At 41.5% G+C, this 16,396-nt stretch overlaps 1 protein-coding gene across 1 annotated transcript; it reads right to left on the reverse strand.

The window, feature by feature from the left end:
• Window positions 1–6,440: 6,440 nt before the first annotated feature.
• angptl2b (angiopoietin-like 2b) lies at window positions 6,441–15,746 on the reverse strand. The gene is made up of 5 exons (XM_005926921.3): window positions 15,253–15,746; window positions 9,946–10,850; window positions 8,066–8,259; window positions 6,821–7,091; window positions 6,441–6,720 (listed from the first exon to the last, which is right to left on the reverse strand). The coding sequence occupies exons 2-5, from the start codon at window positions 10,832–10,834 to the stop codon at window positions 6,521–6,523; spliced, it is 1,554 nt and encodes a 517-aa protein (XP_005926983.1). The 5' UTR covers window positions 10,835–10,850; window positions 15,253–15,746; the 3' UTR covers window positions 6,441–6,520.
• Between the last annotated feature and the right edge of the window lie 650 nt (window positions 15,747–16,396).

Genomic DNA, 16,396 nt, shown 5'->3' on the forward strand with positions numbered 1-16,396 from the left:
GGGGGGGGCCTGGGTTGCAAAACTTTATCCATGTGTCTCAACTGCGAAAATTCTTTTTTGACCTTAAGAAATTTCCTCTGAAGGCCGCTGCACAGAACGTTGTAGACATTGTGGAGAATATGAAACGAATAGTCACGAACTGTGTGCTCTAGAAAGCTAAAAGTTAAATCTGCACATCATCCAAGTTCAAACGCTGAGCCTTTGGAAAATGGGGACAATGGGAAAAGTGGTGGTGGGGGGGGGGGGGGGGGGGTTGGGGGGGGGGGGCATGTTATTAAATCCACCATAGTTAGACTGAATACGTATGATAAACAATGACGTGGCTATTCTTCCAAAGGAAAGCCTTGCTGCGTTATTATGTGTTTTTATTTTTAAGCTTCTTTAATAACTCCCATATGCATCACAACCATTTTACTTCAGCAATTAGGAAGGGGTCAAATAAACGACTCGGAAAAATCTTTACTCCTTTTCCTTTTGGTACTGGGTGGCGCACAGAGTTGGCTTTTGCTCTTTGACAGAGAGATGGTGACAGTGACGGACTCGAGTCGAGTCACAGTCGGGTCACTTCAGAGGAATGCTCCATTAAACAGATGTCAGCACTGATTTCAGAGACAGACTCTGAAACGATAGCATAGCATTCATACCTCAGGATACCTGACAGTCAGTAACATTAAACAAAAGATGGCAGACGCCAAAAAAAAAGGATTAATTGATTCCACTTTCTTACCGTTAGTTTAAAATGTGTTGCAATTATGCTTTCTTTACACACACACACCAGAAAGATGCAATGATCTGGGAAACATTAAAAGCCTATATTCAAGGTTATAAAAGTACAAATACTATCTATCAAATGATGAAATTGCATTTTTATAATAGAAGCAGTATAAACAAACAATAAACTCAGTGGGAAACTTGGGATGGGAAACAACAGGTCAGTGAGTTGACTGAGTATCACAATAGCATCCAAAGAATTTATTTTTTTTTGGTCCAGGAATTGTAGAATAACAAGTAGAAATGTCTTCAAGGGCCAAACTACAACAGCATTGAAAAGCCATGATCTTCCAGCCATTGGACAGCCCTGCAATAAAACCAGGCATGGTCCTGTAGTGGAAATCACCACAAAGGCTCACATAGGAACACTTCTTACTATGAGTGAATACAGTTGTACTGCGCTTCACTGATGGATATTAAAATGCTGCCATGCAAAGAAAAAAAGACCCAGCCTTCTCTGGGCCAAAGCTCACATGAAATGGACTGAGGCAAAGCGGAAAACTTTCCTGTGGTCTATGCAATCAAAATTTGAACTTCTCTTTGGAAATCATGGAAATTGTGTCCTCTGGGTTTAAGAGGAGAGAGAGCATCAGCATAGAGTTCAGCAAAAATGCTTCAGTGCACATCTGTGAAGGCCCCATTAATACTGACCGATGATATACAGGTTTTAGAGCAACAAATGCTGCTGCTGAGATTTTTTTTTAAAATTGGGTTTTCGGGAATGGATCTGATATGATTGCTAAATTTATCAATTTTATTCATCATTCTGAGGAAAGAACAGGGAGAGGTTCTTTAACGTGTAACATCTGGATCAGCTTAAACATAGGTGCAGCAGCCTGAACTCTCTTAGGCAAGCGTTCTTGTTATTTCTTTAAGTAGTCTTCAGGAATAGTTCTTGAATTCTTGAAGGGCATTCAAAGGTCTTGTTTGCATGTTGGGTGTTTTTAGTTCCGTCCTTTGTCAAGATGATCCCACACTGGTGCAGTAATGTTGATGTCCGGGCTCTGGGGAGGCCAATCCACGACTGATACTGTTACGCTGTGTGTTTTTCTATACAGGTAATATTTTACTGCACTGGCAGTGTGTGTGGACCATGGTATTACATCGTGGTTCAAAATCTGACTGTACCTTCCTGTGTGTACAGTTTCATAAATTTCAACAAAATCCCAATAGCCACTGACTGAAATGCAGCTCCAAACCTCCATTATATTTTACTGATGGCTGCAGCCTAGTTCTTGTGTAATTTGGCATACTTCAGCTTTTCCCTTCCTTAAGAATGGCTTATTGACAGCGACATTTCCTCTGAGACTATTTTTAATGAGGTCAGTGACCTGTGGATGGATCAACTGAAGGTCCAGATGCATCTGGATCTTCAGGTTTTTTTTCCTGTTTCTTAAGGACATGACTTTCAGATACTTTTTATCTGCTCTAGATAGTGTTTTAGACCCACCATTTCTTCTTTTATTCTCCACTTTTCCAGTTTCCTCAGATGTTTTAAAGACACACTGCACACCATGCCAAGATATGCCAAGTTTCTGATCTAGAACTCTATGGAAATCACGTTGTTGCTGTAAAAATGCTATTCTACTTATACCTGTCAGAATGTGCTATCTTTGGCATTTTTACATAGATTCAACTAATGAAATGGTAACAAATGATGTGTTTGTGCAACAGATTGTGACAAAGTGCCTAAAGCTGCATGTTAAAATTAGTTCTTTGCGAAGTTGTCTTTTATGTGTAGACTCAACACTGGTTAATCCCTTAAAATAAGTTTCTTTTTTTCTTTTTTGCTTAAATAATTCATAGGTCAGAGTTAAGTGGCTGAGCAAACAAAAAAATATTCCTCTGAAAGTGATCAGGTTCAGGGACTGAACTAAAAATTTGAAAAAAATCATTGAATAACCTTCAGAAAGCCCGGAGAACTACTGCTAAAGATCACTTTGAAAAATTGCACTAGTTTTGACCTTTTACTTCTGTGAGATGTCAGAGGTACAGAGAGAAGCAGACTGGTCAACTCATCTGAGTTTGCATTTAAATGAAAATAACTGAAAACTTTTGCAAGCATGCAAAGAAAAGCTGTTGGCGTAGCATCCATAACAGACTCTTTAGCTGTTGGCTTTCTCTGTATAATCTAAGATGTTCACTGTGCTGCAAACCCTGAATAATATAGAACTGAATTCAAAAGATCAACCTGATACTTTGGCCTATTTTCACCAATACTCAGTCTAGCTTTAAGAGTCAGGATTGGATTTATCTCCAGTCCACGTATGGAATCAAAGCATCCCTATTTACTAAAGCAAGACGATACCATATCACATTCTGTACTGAAGTAACACTAGCAGAGCTTTAATAGTAAAAGAATCCAGGTGCCAAACATCATTTTAGATCCATTCACACCAATTGGCACAAAGTGAATCAGAAATATGGAGGCCCCGAACTTGCTGATCAACCTAAATCCTGTTGAGCAAAAAATCATTTAGCCCTTTGATTTCAAAACCAGAGCTGTCTGTGTCCTGAGTTACCAAATGCTTTCAATTGTTACTGTGTTGTTAACAGAAGGGGAGCATCTCTGGGCAACATGGAGGGGAGTTTACTCCTGCCCAAACTGTTTTGAAACCTACTGCTGGCATTAAAAAATCAAAATGAGCGCATATTTTCCAGAAAACACACCAGAGCTCTCACTTTAAACAAAATACTGTGTATGCCGTCATAAATTGTATATGGAGCATTTTCAATTAAATATATAATTTATTATTTTAATTTATTGAAAAGGCTATCAGCATTCTTGATTTTATTATTCAATCTTATTTTGCAGTTATACTGGCTTCTTCATCTTCTTAAAAAAAGCGTTACCCTGACACTGGCTCACAGCCACTGGAAAATGGAAAAAGGATACAGTTGAAAAGTCACCTCCCCTTCACAGTCCTTTCATAATTCTGGATGTCAAAACATTTAACATCCTGAAAATAAGTGTTGACATTTTCCGTTCAAGGATGTTTTATGCTCAGAACGTTTGTTACACAGGAGTTCTAATAGAATAATTTCTTTAAGCCTATAATTCACCTCAATTTGTTCATCATATTTAGTTGAGCTCTAAATAATTAACAGTTAATTACAACTTATGTGACTTGGACAGTCCCCTTGGTGGACGTGTCTGTTTTGCTCTGAGTAAAAGCATGAAATGTGCATGGTTGATTTCCTCCAGAGAGAAATTTGTTCGGTGGTTTTTATTGTTATGACTACATTAACTCCAACATTGACGTGAAACGGCTAGTGGTGGTGATGGTGGGGGGACAGGAAACAAAAAAGTTTTTCAATTGAAAACACAAGGACACTGACTTTTACAGATGTGAAACAACAATGGACGCCAAGTTTGAAGGTTCAGGTTTGAAGGTTCAGGAAATGTGGTTCTTTTTGTGCTGAGCGAGCGCTATGTCAGCTCAAGGTTTTCCATGTTGGTTGAGGAGTTGGGGCCACCCTTACTGAAGGTTTTCCATAGTGGTGAGTCCTCAGACATACCCGGCATCCAGAGAGTCTGTCGTCTGTGTTTATGGAGACGATGAAACACCATCCTGTGTTTTACCACGATTAGGTTAATTGACAAAGCAGATTTAAACTGGTTATAAGATGTAATTGCTCTAAAAAATGGTGTTAATCTAACTGGGAAGACTGGACTTGGTACAGAGTAAAATTTACTGTCCCATCCGTCTTTACTAAGTACATAGCTTATAAGCGTTTCAGTCACTGGGATGAATGCCTTCCTTTGTCCCATCCACAGCCTCTTTGTTATGAAGGAGAAAGCTTTTTAACTTTTGACTCATAAGCCAGATATAGCAGCCAGCATTTGTCAGTTTAATGTTGAACAAGTGTCTTGGCTGCTGTCACATATTCATATATCTTTACTTTGGCAGCTCAAAATGCTAACATGGTAAATTTTGGAGTGAGGCAATTTAAACCGCAAGTGGCAAAGATTTACTCCGTAATAATCGGTCTCAATAGACAATCTTCGATGATCTTTGAAGCTGTCAGTCAGAGGAATTTAGTTTAAATTGATTTGAAATGCTCTCCGTTCTGTCCAGATCCTTTTCAGCTACAATTTGATCTCAAATATGACATTAATGGAGTTTGGTTCATGTCAGTGTTGAGTCGTTTTTGCTTTGTTTTCCAGCTGTCTTTGGAAATCTCATTGACACATAGCGAGCTAAAGGTGGTTTCTGCTGTCAGAGTAAAGGGGCTGCTGGATGCATTAATTTTACGAGCCTGTCACATTGCATTAGTCATATTTGGTACGCTAACTCTTTGTCCTATGCAAATTCTTTCTCGACAGTGTTTGAAGCATCTTGTTTTTAAGCTTTTTAATGATGGTATGTAAGCTGCTGAGTTGTTTTGGAGCAAATTAAAGCAGAACAGAATGTGGTTATTGCAGTAAAAGACATCATAAAAGCAAATTTGTGAAAAGCACTGTATGCTGCAAGGTAGCAATTATGATGAACATAAAATACTGGCACGGTGAGCACAGGACTCAGAAGAAGTTTAAAAGAGCAATACTCCACTTATAAGTCAGTTATTGGGGTAATTTGATTAGAAACCTTTTACGTAGATGAACATTTATCCGCAGTAAAAACACAAAGTATTTTACACAGTTATTCTAATGAATATTGCTCAGATTATTAGGTTATATCTTATAAGCCACATTCTTAATGCTTCGGTATAATAAGAAACATCTGATGATTATACACTATGAGATGGTTAAGCTTTTAGAAGTGTCATAATCATAGAAAGTTGCATTAAAAAGGAAAAAACCTTGTCTAGTTGACTGTACATTATGACTACTCAGTGCCTACTCGCTGACGTTACTGACCCACGAGGCACAAATAACAAAAACGTGCACAAGCTGTACATATTTTATTGCAATTACAAGTGTCATGACAATTTTTAATACATTATATTACAAATTTCTTATGTACAAACGCAATTTGTTGGATCTGCTGACATCAACAAACCACGAGATTTATACAGTAAATACAGTGCTTGATTTATGCAAGCAAATTTTATGATACCTGCTCAAGCTATTCAAGATTTCAAAATGAATATAAAAAAATGTTGATCTTAAAAAAAGTTCCATAAAATACTGTCAATCAGGTTTTTGTACTCGCTAACAGTTTAAGGTTAAAAAAAAACCAAGACAGAGACAGAGGGAGAAGAGGAAAAGAGGAGATGTCGCCGGGTACATGAACTGTGCAGTTTTTCAAATTGGAAAAGAAAAAAAAACTGGCCAAAAAAAATCAAGGCTCTATTACAAGTTAATAAATCTAACTGGTTCTACAAATTGCACTTTTGAAAAATGAATGAAATTTAAAAAAAAAAATCACTGGATACATTTCCTGTGTCAACTCTATATATTGTAGGGTCCCTAACTTAAAGCTACTCCCTCACATCCTAAAGGGTCACCTAAGGTTCCTGTCTCTATAATAACTTCTGAGCAATGAGCACGCCTTCATTTGTCTCATATTTTACACTGAGAATGTACACACCTCAGAAAAAGCAGGGAGCAAATGTGTAAAGTTGTCATGGAGATGAGTATTGCCCTAATGTTTGATATTGCACTTTTATCTCAATTTACCTTGACCTGGTTCTAGGTCCCCCCCCCCCAAAAAAAAAAAAAAAAAAAAAAAAAAAAAAGAATAATAATGGCCTGTAAATAGTTTGTTTAGGGAGGCATACAGTATAGTATATGTTCCTCGGATGCTCAGTGGAAGGTGTTGGGGTTTGGACGGATCATCATGACTACTTTCTTTAATGAGTAAGCTCCTCCTCTGAACTCTGCCCAGTAGACTCCATCTTGGTAGCGGCTGCGGTAGTGTCCTCCTCTGTACCAAACTCCATTCAGATTAGAATGGGCACAGGAGTTGTACCACCAGCCTCCCTTCTGGTAATGGGCACAATTTCCTTAAAAACGTGGAAAATAAATGAGAAACAGTCAAGCTATGCTCATAAACATGGAGAAATTATTGGAGCTAATCTGCCGGAACATCACCCAGATTTTTACCTGTATACACATCGTGGTCTCTGTCCAGTGTTGTGAACTGTTTGCCGTTGTGCCAGGTCAGCGAGTCTCCAGCATTTCCATGGTAGCGGCCCACCCTCAGCTTGTAGAAATCAGCTTCAGACTCCACCCTGAAGCTGGCATACTCCGCAAACACCTTTCTGCCAGACCAGTCCTCCAGTGTGACCAGCAGTTTGTAGTTTCCCTGGTTAGTCAGCCAGTAGATGTTCTCTAGACCCAGCCAGTACTCGCCGTCAATATTGCCAAAACCTTGCTGTGAAGTGCAGTATTAAGAAAAAAAACATTATCAGTACAATTAGTAAATCCCTTCTGAATGTTGTTTGAAAAGCTTTGAATGGTTAGATTGGACGGCCGGGGGATGATTCAGGGTCGTTGCTCCTGCTCTGGTTATAATTGTGAATTTTATCTCTCTTTTCTTTTCTTTTTTTCTTTTTTTTTTGTGGTTGTTTATCGTCAAGGAACATTATCATAAATGGACCCTTTGATTCGAATTTATAGCTTCAGTCGGTTTTCCAGATTTCCACTGTTATGTTGTTATTGAGAATGCAGCAGGATACAGTGCATTTAGTGTGAAAGCCAACATACTTGATCCTGGCGCGCCACTATTTTCTGGCTCTGGTCATATTATAAGTTGGTTTGTGGTGTTTCAAATTGTGGAAACACTTCTTTTGATGAGTGCACAAAGGCAATTTGAGATCTTGTGTGGTTTAGAGGTCTTTTTGCAAAAGTTTCTTTTGTTCCTCTGAGCTAAGATTTAATCAGGAGTCACAGCCTATAAATGTTTACCTATGAACTCCATCTTCCACTGTAAGAGGTTTCCCATTCAAGAGATAGAGGAAATTAGTTCCCCTGGGTAAGTGGTAATGTTCTCCACAGCCCTCCATAGCCATTTATCTGGTAGTTCTGGTGTAATATTCAAAAATTATTTTTCCAGAATGTCAGTAATGATAATACAACACACTAACTTGACTTCCAAATGCAATCCAATAGTTTTGTATGTGTGAATTTGTCTCAGAAGACCACTGAGACAAATACCTCATTGCTGAAATTAATGAGGTATTAGGCTGTGACGTATGCAGGGCAATCAGACTATATTAGACACGTGGAAAGCTTAACAGTCACCTATTCATTGGTCACTGACATCTGGTTAGTGTCAAAACACCCTACATAAGTAACCAGCTTCCCTCCAGACCATGAAGTCCTTGATCTGGTGTGAAGTTGCCGCACCTTGTACGTCTCCCAGTTCCTGAAAAAGTTGACAGAGCCGTCCACCCTCCTCTGAATCACAGTCCAGCCGCCTGGGTCGTGCCTCTGGTCACACCACACTTGCATAAGTCGGTTGGCATTCTCTGGCTTCACCAGGTACATGCCACTGGTTGCGTGTCCGTCTTCTAGAGCCTGCAGACAGTCTCTAAATGGGCCTAGACAGAAAGATTAAAGCATAATGTGTACACAGCATGTAAAACACACTCAGTTGCAAGTCTTTGCTCAAAGGTTGAGAGTCAGAAAAAGAGAAAAACTCAGAGTGACACAAAGAGTTACTGTACTTTACCACAGGGAATCCCAGTTTTCTGCACAGGCGCTCATTTTAACAGTAGAATTGACTTTGGCTTCTACTATCACAAGGGAAATGGCTGCTGATTGCGCAGCCAAAAGAAACACTGGCATGAGGGCAAAGGGAATCCTGACTACTGAATGATGAAACAATAGCAAAAACGTTTCAGTCATGTATAACACGTTAGAGTTCCGTGTGTGTTTATATTACCAAGATGTTAATGTTATTGCAGAGGGGAAAGAAACTGCACAGAACAGCCTGAGCAGCATCAAAACTGCATTATTTTTCAGCAGCTGTATCTACCCTAATTTGAACATGTGCCTATATTTCTTCCAAGCATAGCAAATATGGTAAAAACACTCATCTGCAAAAATGTTAAAATGTATTTAAGTTCTCAAGATTGCATGCTTGAGTGGTTTGCTAACTGGCCCGTGTTACAGTTTTTAAATGCAAAAAGAAAGACAATTATGGGCCGCACGGAGCATTGGAGTTGGAGGATGAGGTCCATCAGTGTTTTACACGAGGAAAAAAAGCAAGCATATGAAAGAAAGAAGCAAAGAACGTGTTGTTATACACATGTTTCTGGTTTCATGAAATCACTGTGGATGATATCTGTTTCATAGTCCACTCTTAGCCACCCATTTACTCTCAGGAATGTCTGTGTTGGGCCGATACAAGCCAGAAAGTTGCCCTGCCCTGCCCTTGCTCTGTTCTGCCTGATAAAGTCTGCTTCTTCGGTGGAACATATGACTGAGTCTTGCCTGGTTCAGCTGGAACAAATGACATCATTGACTCAGGGTATCTCTTTCTGTTTGTAGTTACACCCTCCCTTTTTTGTTAGACTTCATCCTCATGTTTTCTGTTTGCCTTTCAAATCCCTGTCTTCCTCTCTTTACTTCTTCGTGGTGTGTAGCTTTCTGTTACAGTTTTGAATAACTTTTTGGGGTGTTAGTTGCATGACCGTGGGCAGGAAATTACTTGCCTCCTTTCAAAAATTCATACAAAGGCTACTGTTCACATGCAGCCTGGTGAAAAGTGGCATGCAGTGGCACGAAATGTCAACGGAAAATGCTCCCACTGGAAATGCTGGGAATAGTCCGCTGTTTTTCCACCAAAACGAAAGTCTTTTAATAAAAAGGAGTGGCGGTGTACTATTCACTGCAACTGATCCCATCAAATGCCCTTCGCATCAATTCTTAAATCTGCACGCACATGTTCAAAAGGACAATGGGCTTAGGGCCAGGTATCCATTTAGGCGCACACAGTTAGCCATGCTTGTGTTTTTATGCGGGTTAAATCGTGGCAATTTGATGATATGCATCTGAAAAGGCAGAAGACAACAGCGTTTCTGTTCTCACGGCCAGCTCTCTCCTCTAGGAATGTGTGGGACAAATTTAAATTTGCTTGGACTACGAAGAATGGGTGTTAATGATTAAGAGGTTCACTCACAAACACGGTCTTTGTTTTGCGAATGCTGTTTGTCATGGCAGCTGGTTTGTTTTGGTACCAATGCATCAAATACAAATGTTTTCTGTTGGACTGTTAGACTCACCAGAGGGCTTGTCAGTGGTAGATGGACTGTGCGTACCAGTGGGCATTGTTGGAAGAACTGGTGGAAGAGACTTTTGGTCACTCTGGATTTCATTGCTGATTGGGTTGTTGATGCGTGGGATTACAGGCGGCTGGTAGGGCTTGTTAATAGGGGGTGAGGGTTGTGGTGGAGGCTGAGGCCGCGGCTGGGGCTGGGGCACGGGAACATGGCGAGGAGGAGGTCGACTCCGGCACTGCTCCTCCAACACGGCAATGAGAGCCGACTGGTTGGTGGCTAAAGAAGCCAAGTGCTGGTATTTGTGCTCGAGATCTTTGTACCGACTGGTGAGCTGTTGCATCTCAGAGGTTTGGTTGAGGATCTTGTTCTCCATCTGTGCCAGTTCTAGCGCATTGTCTCTCTTCCTGATGATCTCATGGAGCAGCTGCATGTACAGCTGAGTGACCCTGGAGTTCATGTTTCGACTCTCTTTCCTCAGAAGCTTGACCTCGTTGACGATGCCCCCATCCACCTCGACCAACTGCTGCAAGGTCTCGATCTGCCTCTTCTGCTTCTGTAGTTCCACATTAAGCAGCTCTAACTCTTGTTTGTTGACCCGGTTCTCCAGCATGGCCTCTGGCTCCTTGGAGTTGACACAGATGGCTCCAGTCACTTTTTGTTGAGGTACAATGAAAGTGTAGGAACATTTGTCCTGCTGCTGGTCAGCTGGAGCACGTTTGCTCCTTCCTGCATAGATAAAATCTCTTTCCAGACCCTCCTCGCTGCTCTCAAATTCTTGGGTACTGCCCCTGCCACGGCTGCCGTCTGAGCGACTCCCCAACGTCTGCTGGACTCCACAGGCTAGTCCATAAACTAGAAGGAGCCCTAGCAGGACCACTGAAGGGGGCTCCATGAGTTAGTGTCCAACTCTAAAGAATGCAAGTAAGAAAATGGAAAACATGGAGATGTTTAGGGGGAAACTATCAACTGTTAAGCAGAAGACACAGCTATGCTCAATCTGTTACTTCTACATTTAAAAGCACAAATAGGAATAAACCAAAACCTTATTTTGATGCAATATCAAGAGAATCTTGATGTTAACATAGGTCTATTACCAGAAAAAGCTTGCTCATCAAGATACACTGGTTTTGTCTTCATTAACCACAAGAAACAAACAGGTACAGAAGCAGCATGCATACACGTCATGTCAGTGTAGGCTGGGCAGAAGTTGGCAAAGATACAGTCAACTGAAAGAAAATGGCTCACTTGCCCTGCTGAGTGTCACAGATGTATTATATTCATACGTAATCCATAAATCTGAGTGTCTCAGTGTCTTTGCTGTTCATATCACTGCTGGTGTGAGCAGACACTGTTGCTTTGCCTCTGGCTTTAAGTGTAATTTACGAAATGTGCTGAGCCTGTTTTTTTAAAATTGAAGTCCGAGCTTCAAAAGCAATACATGCACACGTGGTTTGATAGTTACTAATACACCTCATTGCCCCGAACAGTGATGTGCTGATCACTTTGGTTTATTAAGTCGCTGGTAGGAGCGTGCGCTTAGCTTAATTTGTCGTTCTGGCGTCGGCTCCGCTTGAGCGACTGCCACCACTTGTCCCTTACGCACTCCAACATGCATCTGTTCCACTCTGCAGGCCTGGACATCTTAACTCATGGAAAATTTGAGACACCACCAGATGATGCTATTCAAAGCTCTGTTTAAAGTATTGAGCATGTTGCATCAGTTCTGTGTATATATAGCTCCTACCAAAACTGGGAAATTGGTTGCATTCAGACGATTAATCATAAGTCATGAAGGAAATTCATCTTAATTTGCAGACTTTAAACGCGTCTGTTTCTGCTTTGACCGCGAGACTGAAAGCTTACTTTAGCATTCAGCATGAATATGAATGAATAAAGGCAGCTAATATTATCCTCATCTTTGCTTGATTGAATCTGAGATAAAGTTCAGTTTAAAATCTCTTTAAAATCATATTTCCTGTGTGTAATTAAGCATTTCCTCAAGGGTTCAGGAGAATTAAAATATGAGCTATTCCCCTAGAATTCATTTATATTATTAGTAAAATAAGTTTTCAGAGTTTTTGAAGATCTGGAGGAATGTGCTACTGGTTGTTGAGGTAAATGTAACTCCTGCATAAGGATAACAAGGCCTGTAACTCCTTGGGCAGCATAATTGAAAGCTGCTGCATATTGGATTACAGAGGGGTCCTGTTTAACACCTCCTTGGAGTCAAAGTGGGCCGGCCTAATCATAAAGCATTACAGAAAAACCTAAATTGGGTGTGTAACGATTGCCTGCCTTCAGGACTTCCATTTGTTATTGCTTATCTTTGTGTAAAAGACCATCTACCATATAACGGTGAGCACAAAATTGGGAAGAGAGCAGAAATGTTTTTGTCTTGTTAATCCGGGCGTGTAGCCAGCACATTAGATTGGAGACTTGGAGAAGAGAAATGCAGCACTGTCCAAGATCATGACCCTTGGCACATTTGACTCTTCTGGCTTTATCTGTCTAGAATCAAATGTGTAAACACTTTCTTCCTGGGGGAAAAAAAAGTAATAGAAATGATCTTCTGCACAGTTCATGCTAGTCTTATGCAACCTGTGTTTTTGATGTCATCGTTTACTCAGCCAGAACATTTTCTTTTTAAATTACAGTACAAAAGAGCACAAGGTCTCAGAGGTACTTTGGTAATACAATACTTTAAAGCACTCGTCACCTATGCAAAAAAATAAAAATAAAAAAAATAAGTGCACAGTTTCTTCTTTAGATAAAGCACGAAACTCTTCTGTCTTTCAGAAAAGCTAATCCATCTGACAAAGCCCGGCTCAGTGAGGGCATCTCTGCTATTACTGATTGACGCCAAAATTGTAGTGTCAAAATATTTTTCACACTATGCAAAGAGATTCTTCTAATCAAGTCTGACAAATATAGTCTTAAAGTCTTACAGATCAAACCCTGAAGAAGTGACTAATAATAGCTTACAAGTAAGCCCGCGGCATGATAATAGAGCAGCTCAGGGCCTGTCCTGCAATGTGCTGATGACTGTATTTGTCCACGGCTCCTGCGGTTTCTCCCCCCCGGAACATGAGCTCTGTCTCAGAGAAATGCCGTGTGATTTGCCCCTGCTGTGGAGGACTCCCATTTTGGACGTAGTTAGCCTGGAATCTCCTGCTCTAGGCTTCTCTACACTTCAAAGCTGAGGGGAAAATGTTTGCAGCTTGCTGTGAAACGTGTGTTCGCAAGTGTGATGCAGTCTGTGCATGTCTATGAATGTTTTCCCCCTGTTAATGTGTTTCTAATAACAACACTTGCTGGCGTTCAGTATCCCGGAGACAATAGCCAGTCTCATCTGCCCCAGCAGAGGCAGCATGTTATTACCTTATCCATAGTCTGCCAGGGGGATCAGCGGAAAAGCCTTTACCTCCTTATTTCCTGTTAAAACCCCCGTGGACTTTATAGTCCTAAGATCAGTCCACCTAAACAAACTGCTACTGACCACCAAACGCTGCAATTATTGAGTGGTCCTTAAAAGTGCCATATCCATACATACTCTGCTCTAGGCCTGAAGGCATATGATCGAATGAAATGAGTGAGCCTTCTTGTTGCAGTATGATTGGCAGCTCCTCTTAGGTAATTTTTTCGAATCTGCTTCACACCAACATGTTTTGGTTTCACTGTTTTCAGGTGGTAAGTCTGTGTTTACACGACTCCTCTTTCTGGATTTTGCTCCGTGTTAAATTAAGTGTGATGGGTGGGTGAAGGGGGCGAGGTCACTGTGTCTCTGACCAGCGCCATGGTCATGCTCAGCACATATTAATTAGAAGGTGGGCTGCCTTGCTCCGGCTGGTCCATGCCTCTCACCCCAGCCCCTCTCATTTCAGACTGAGCATGGCATTCCAAACATTCTTCGTCACCTCATTAGAGCGAGCCGCCATACTCACACCGAGAGTCAGTGGCAGTGGCGGAACCGAGAGCTGTAGATGGAGGACCACTACTACGCCCCCGCCTCTCGTCATCTACCTGTAAGATGCTCCATAGCTGCTGACCCACTTCATTCATTGTCCTACTTTCTGTGTGAATGCATCACAATCACACCATCATCATCACCCTCAACAGGAGATCACAACACGGCTACACAGCATCTCATTTGCCAGTTGCCAAAAAAGAAGCGGACACTTTGCCGCGTGGCTTTGTGCTGCATGTTCAAATTAGCGCCACCGCTGCTGAGAACTGGCAGTCTCCTGCATGACACCCAATAAGTGTTGGATCAGAGTCAAATTCAATCTGCTCATGGTAATCTGCACTATTGCTTTACCTTGAGGCGAACCTCATTCTTTTCTCAAGCATGTAATCCTTATGAGCGTGTAACATGTCATTTGAGGCATGATTAACCCCAGTTACCAGCTTGGTAACTGGGGTTATTTTTGTAATTTCCACTGTCTACTGAAAAGCGGAGATAAAGTTTTTTTTTTTGAATGTAGGTTTTGTTCCACTCAATGCTCTTTTTTTTTCTCTCTTGTGATTTCAGACAGGGAGGCAGGGGGTCTTGGGAATTGTTTCGATAAGTTCCAGCATTCTACCTCAAAGCCCCCTTATCCAAACACCACCCTGGCAACAGAAACAAAGACTAGATTCAACCGCCTGCTTCCCTGTCCTCTTGAGTCCAGGGGAACATCCTGAAGCTGCAGTGTGCTTAACATAGTAAAGTTGTCCCTTTTTTTCTCCCCCCTCTTTATAAATGGGCAGTTATTTATAGATAATAAAAAGAAGTCTTGTGTCCGGCACCATCATAAAGAGCTCTTCATACATATAACACGTACAGGGCATGTCCCTTCATTTTAAACTTTAAGAGCTCTGTGTTTTGAAAACACAGAGGTTTTTTTTTCCTAATGAGTAATAAAGAGGCACTTCACTATAGAGGCTCACTCACCAGCATCCCCCTGTGCTGAATTAACCTCCCCTTGCCCAAATCTGTCATAGTCAGCATCAGTCCAGTTAGTCACCATAAAGCATAATTACCTTTTGGCTACAAGCAGTGAGTCAGATGACGGATGCTGCATGATGACTGCTGAATTCAGGATTAGGCAGAAATCATTAAACCAAGTACAGAAGTCTGACTTCAGACTGCTGTTACAAAGTGAGCTTAACCACACTACTAGAACTAGTTATTGAGACCGAGTCTACTCACAACTCGCTACCTCAAGATACTAAAAACGAGTAAAGTCATTTTTGAATGAATGCAACACCCTGTTGAAATAAACCAGATCATAAGGTAACTGCAGATTCATAACAAGGTTACATCATGCTTACGAGATAATTGCACAATACAGGTGAGGCTCCTTCAGTTCCTTTGCCCTCCTGCCAGATTTGTCTGAAGTTTCTTATGGTTGAACGTCATCCCAAGGGTGAAACCTGCACCCCCGCGTAGTCCTCTCTGCGCTCTGGCTGTCTATAGTTACTCAGCCTTTTCTCACCTTAGTCCACTCCACCGGTGAAAAGGTGGCGTTTCAAAGCCTATTGTTGTAATTGTTAAAAAAAGAAAAAAGAAACTGTCAGTAGCCAAACAGAACGTCAAGTTGAAACTAATCTTCAAACATTAAGGAGATTGCTCCCAGATCCACTTTAACAAAAAAAAAAAAAAAAAGTTGTGAAGAGAAAAAAGGGACAGCTGGTAACGTCAGCCAGGTGGCAGAGGTAGTTTCCTGATCAACAGTGAGAGTCTGAGGCAGGTTGTGTGCTGCCCGCGGCCCGTTAGGAGAGGACTGTCACTTTCCTGTGGGCTGAATCCATCACTTCTGCCTCACAGCTCTAAGAGGCTGTCTCTCTCCACTGCACCTCTCTCTCTCTCTCTCTCTTCCTCTCTCTCTCCTCTGTGCTTTTAAATGATGAAAAATCCTGTAGTAGTTTCAGTAGTCAGAGCCCTGCACCCCCACCCTCCACACACACACACACACACACACACACACACACACACACACACACACACACACACACACACACACACTTAAATGAACACATTCTTTTTTTAAAGCAAAAGCCTTCTGTCTTCTACCCCTCCCCCCATGGCACAGAAGAGATTCACAATCACGCACAACACAAGCTACACACTCACACACACTCTACTCAGATTTCCAACCCCTGCCCCCTGGCTACTGGTTCACCACCACCACTACCACCACCACTATTTCTGGCTTGGATTGCACGGTTCTCCTGGTGTTGGACAGCAGGGACATCAGACTGATCACATCCTAACTGTGCGTGAATGAGCGCCCGTCCTGAGAAACAGCCTGACGGATGGGAAGCAGATCCAAGTGTTTGACTAAAGCCAGGTCTGCTTCACATCGTGGACATGACGTGTTTGAAGCAGGCTGGATTCCTGCATTGCGATGCTGCTCAGAGATAGTAAAAATGAATTAATTTCAGGAGTGTATCAATCATACGGGGCTGAACAAGA

This window comes from Haplochromis burtoni, unplaced genomic scaffold, assembly GCF_018398535.1.
Source record: "Haplochromis burtoni strain Fernald_Lab_line unplaced genomic scaffold, NCSU_Asbu1 Contig_95, whole genome shotgun sequence".
In the NCBI taxonomy this organism is placed as follows: Eukaryota; Metazoa; Chordata; class Actinopteri; order Cichliformes; family Cichlidae; genus Haplochromis; species Haplochromis burtoni.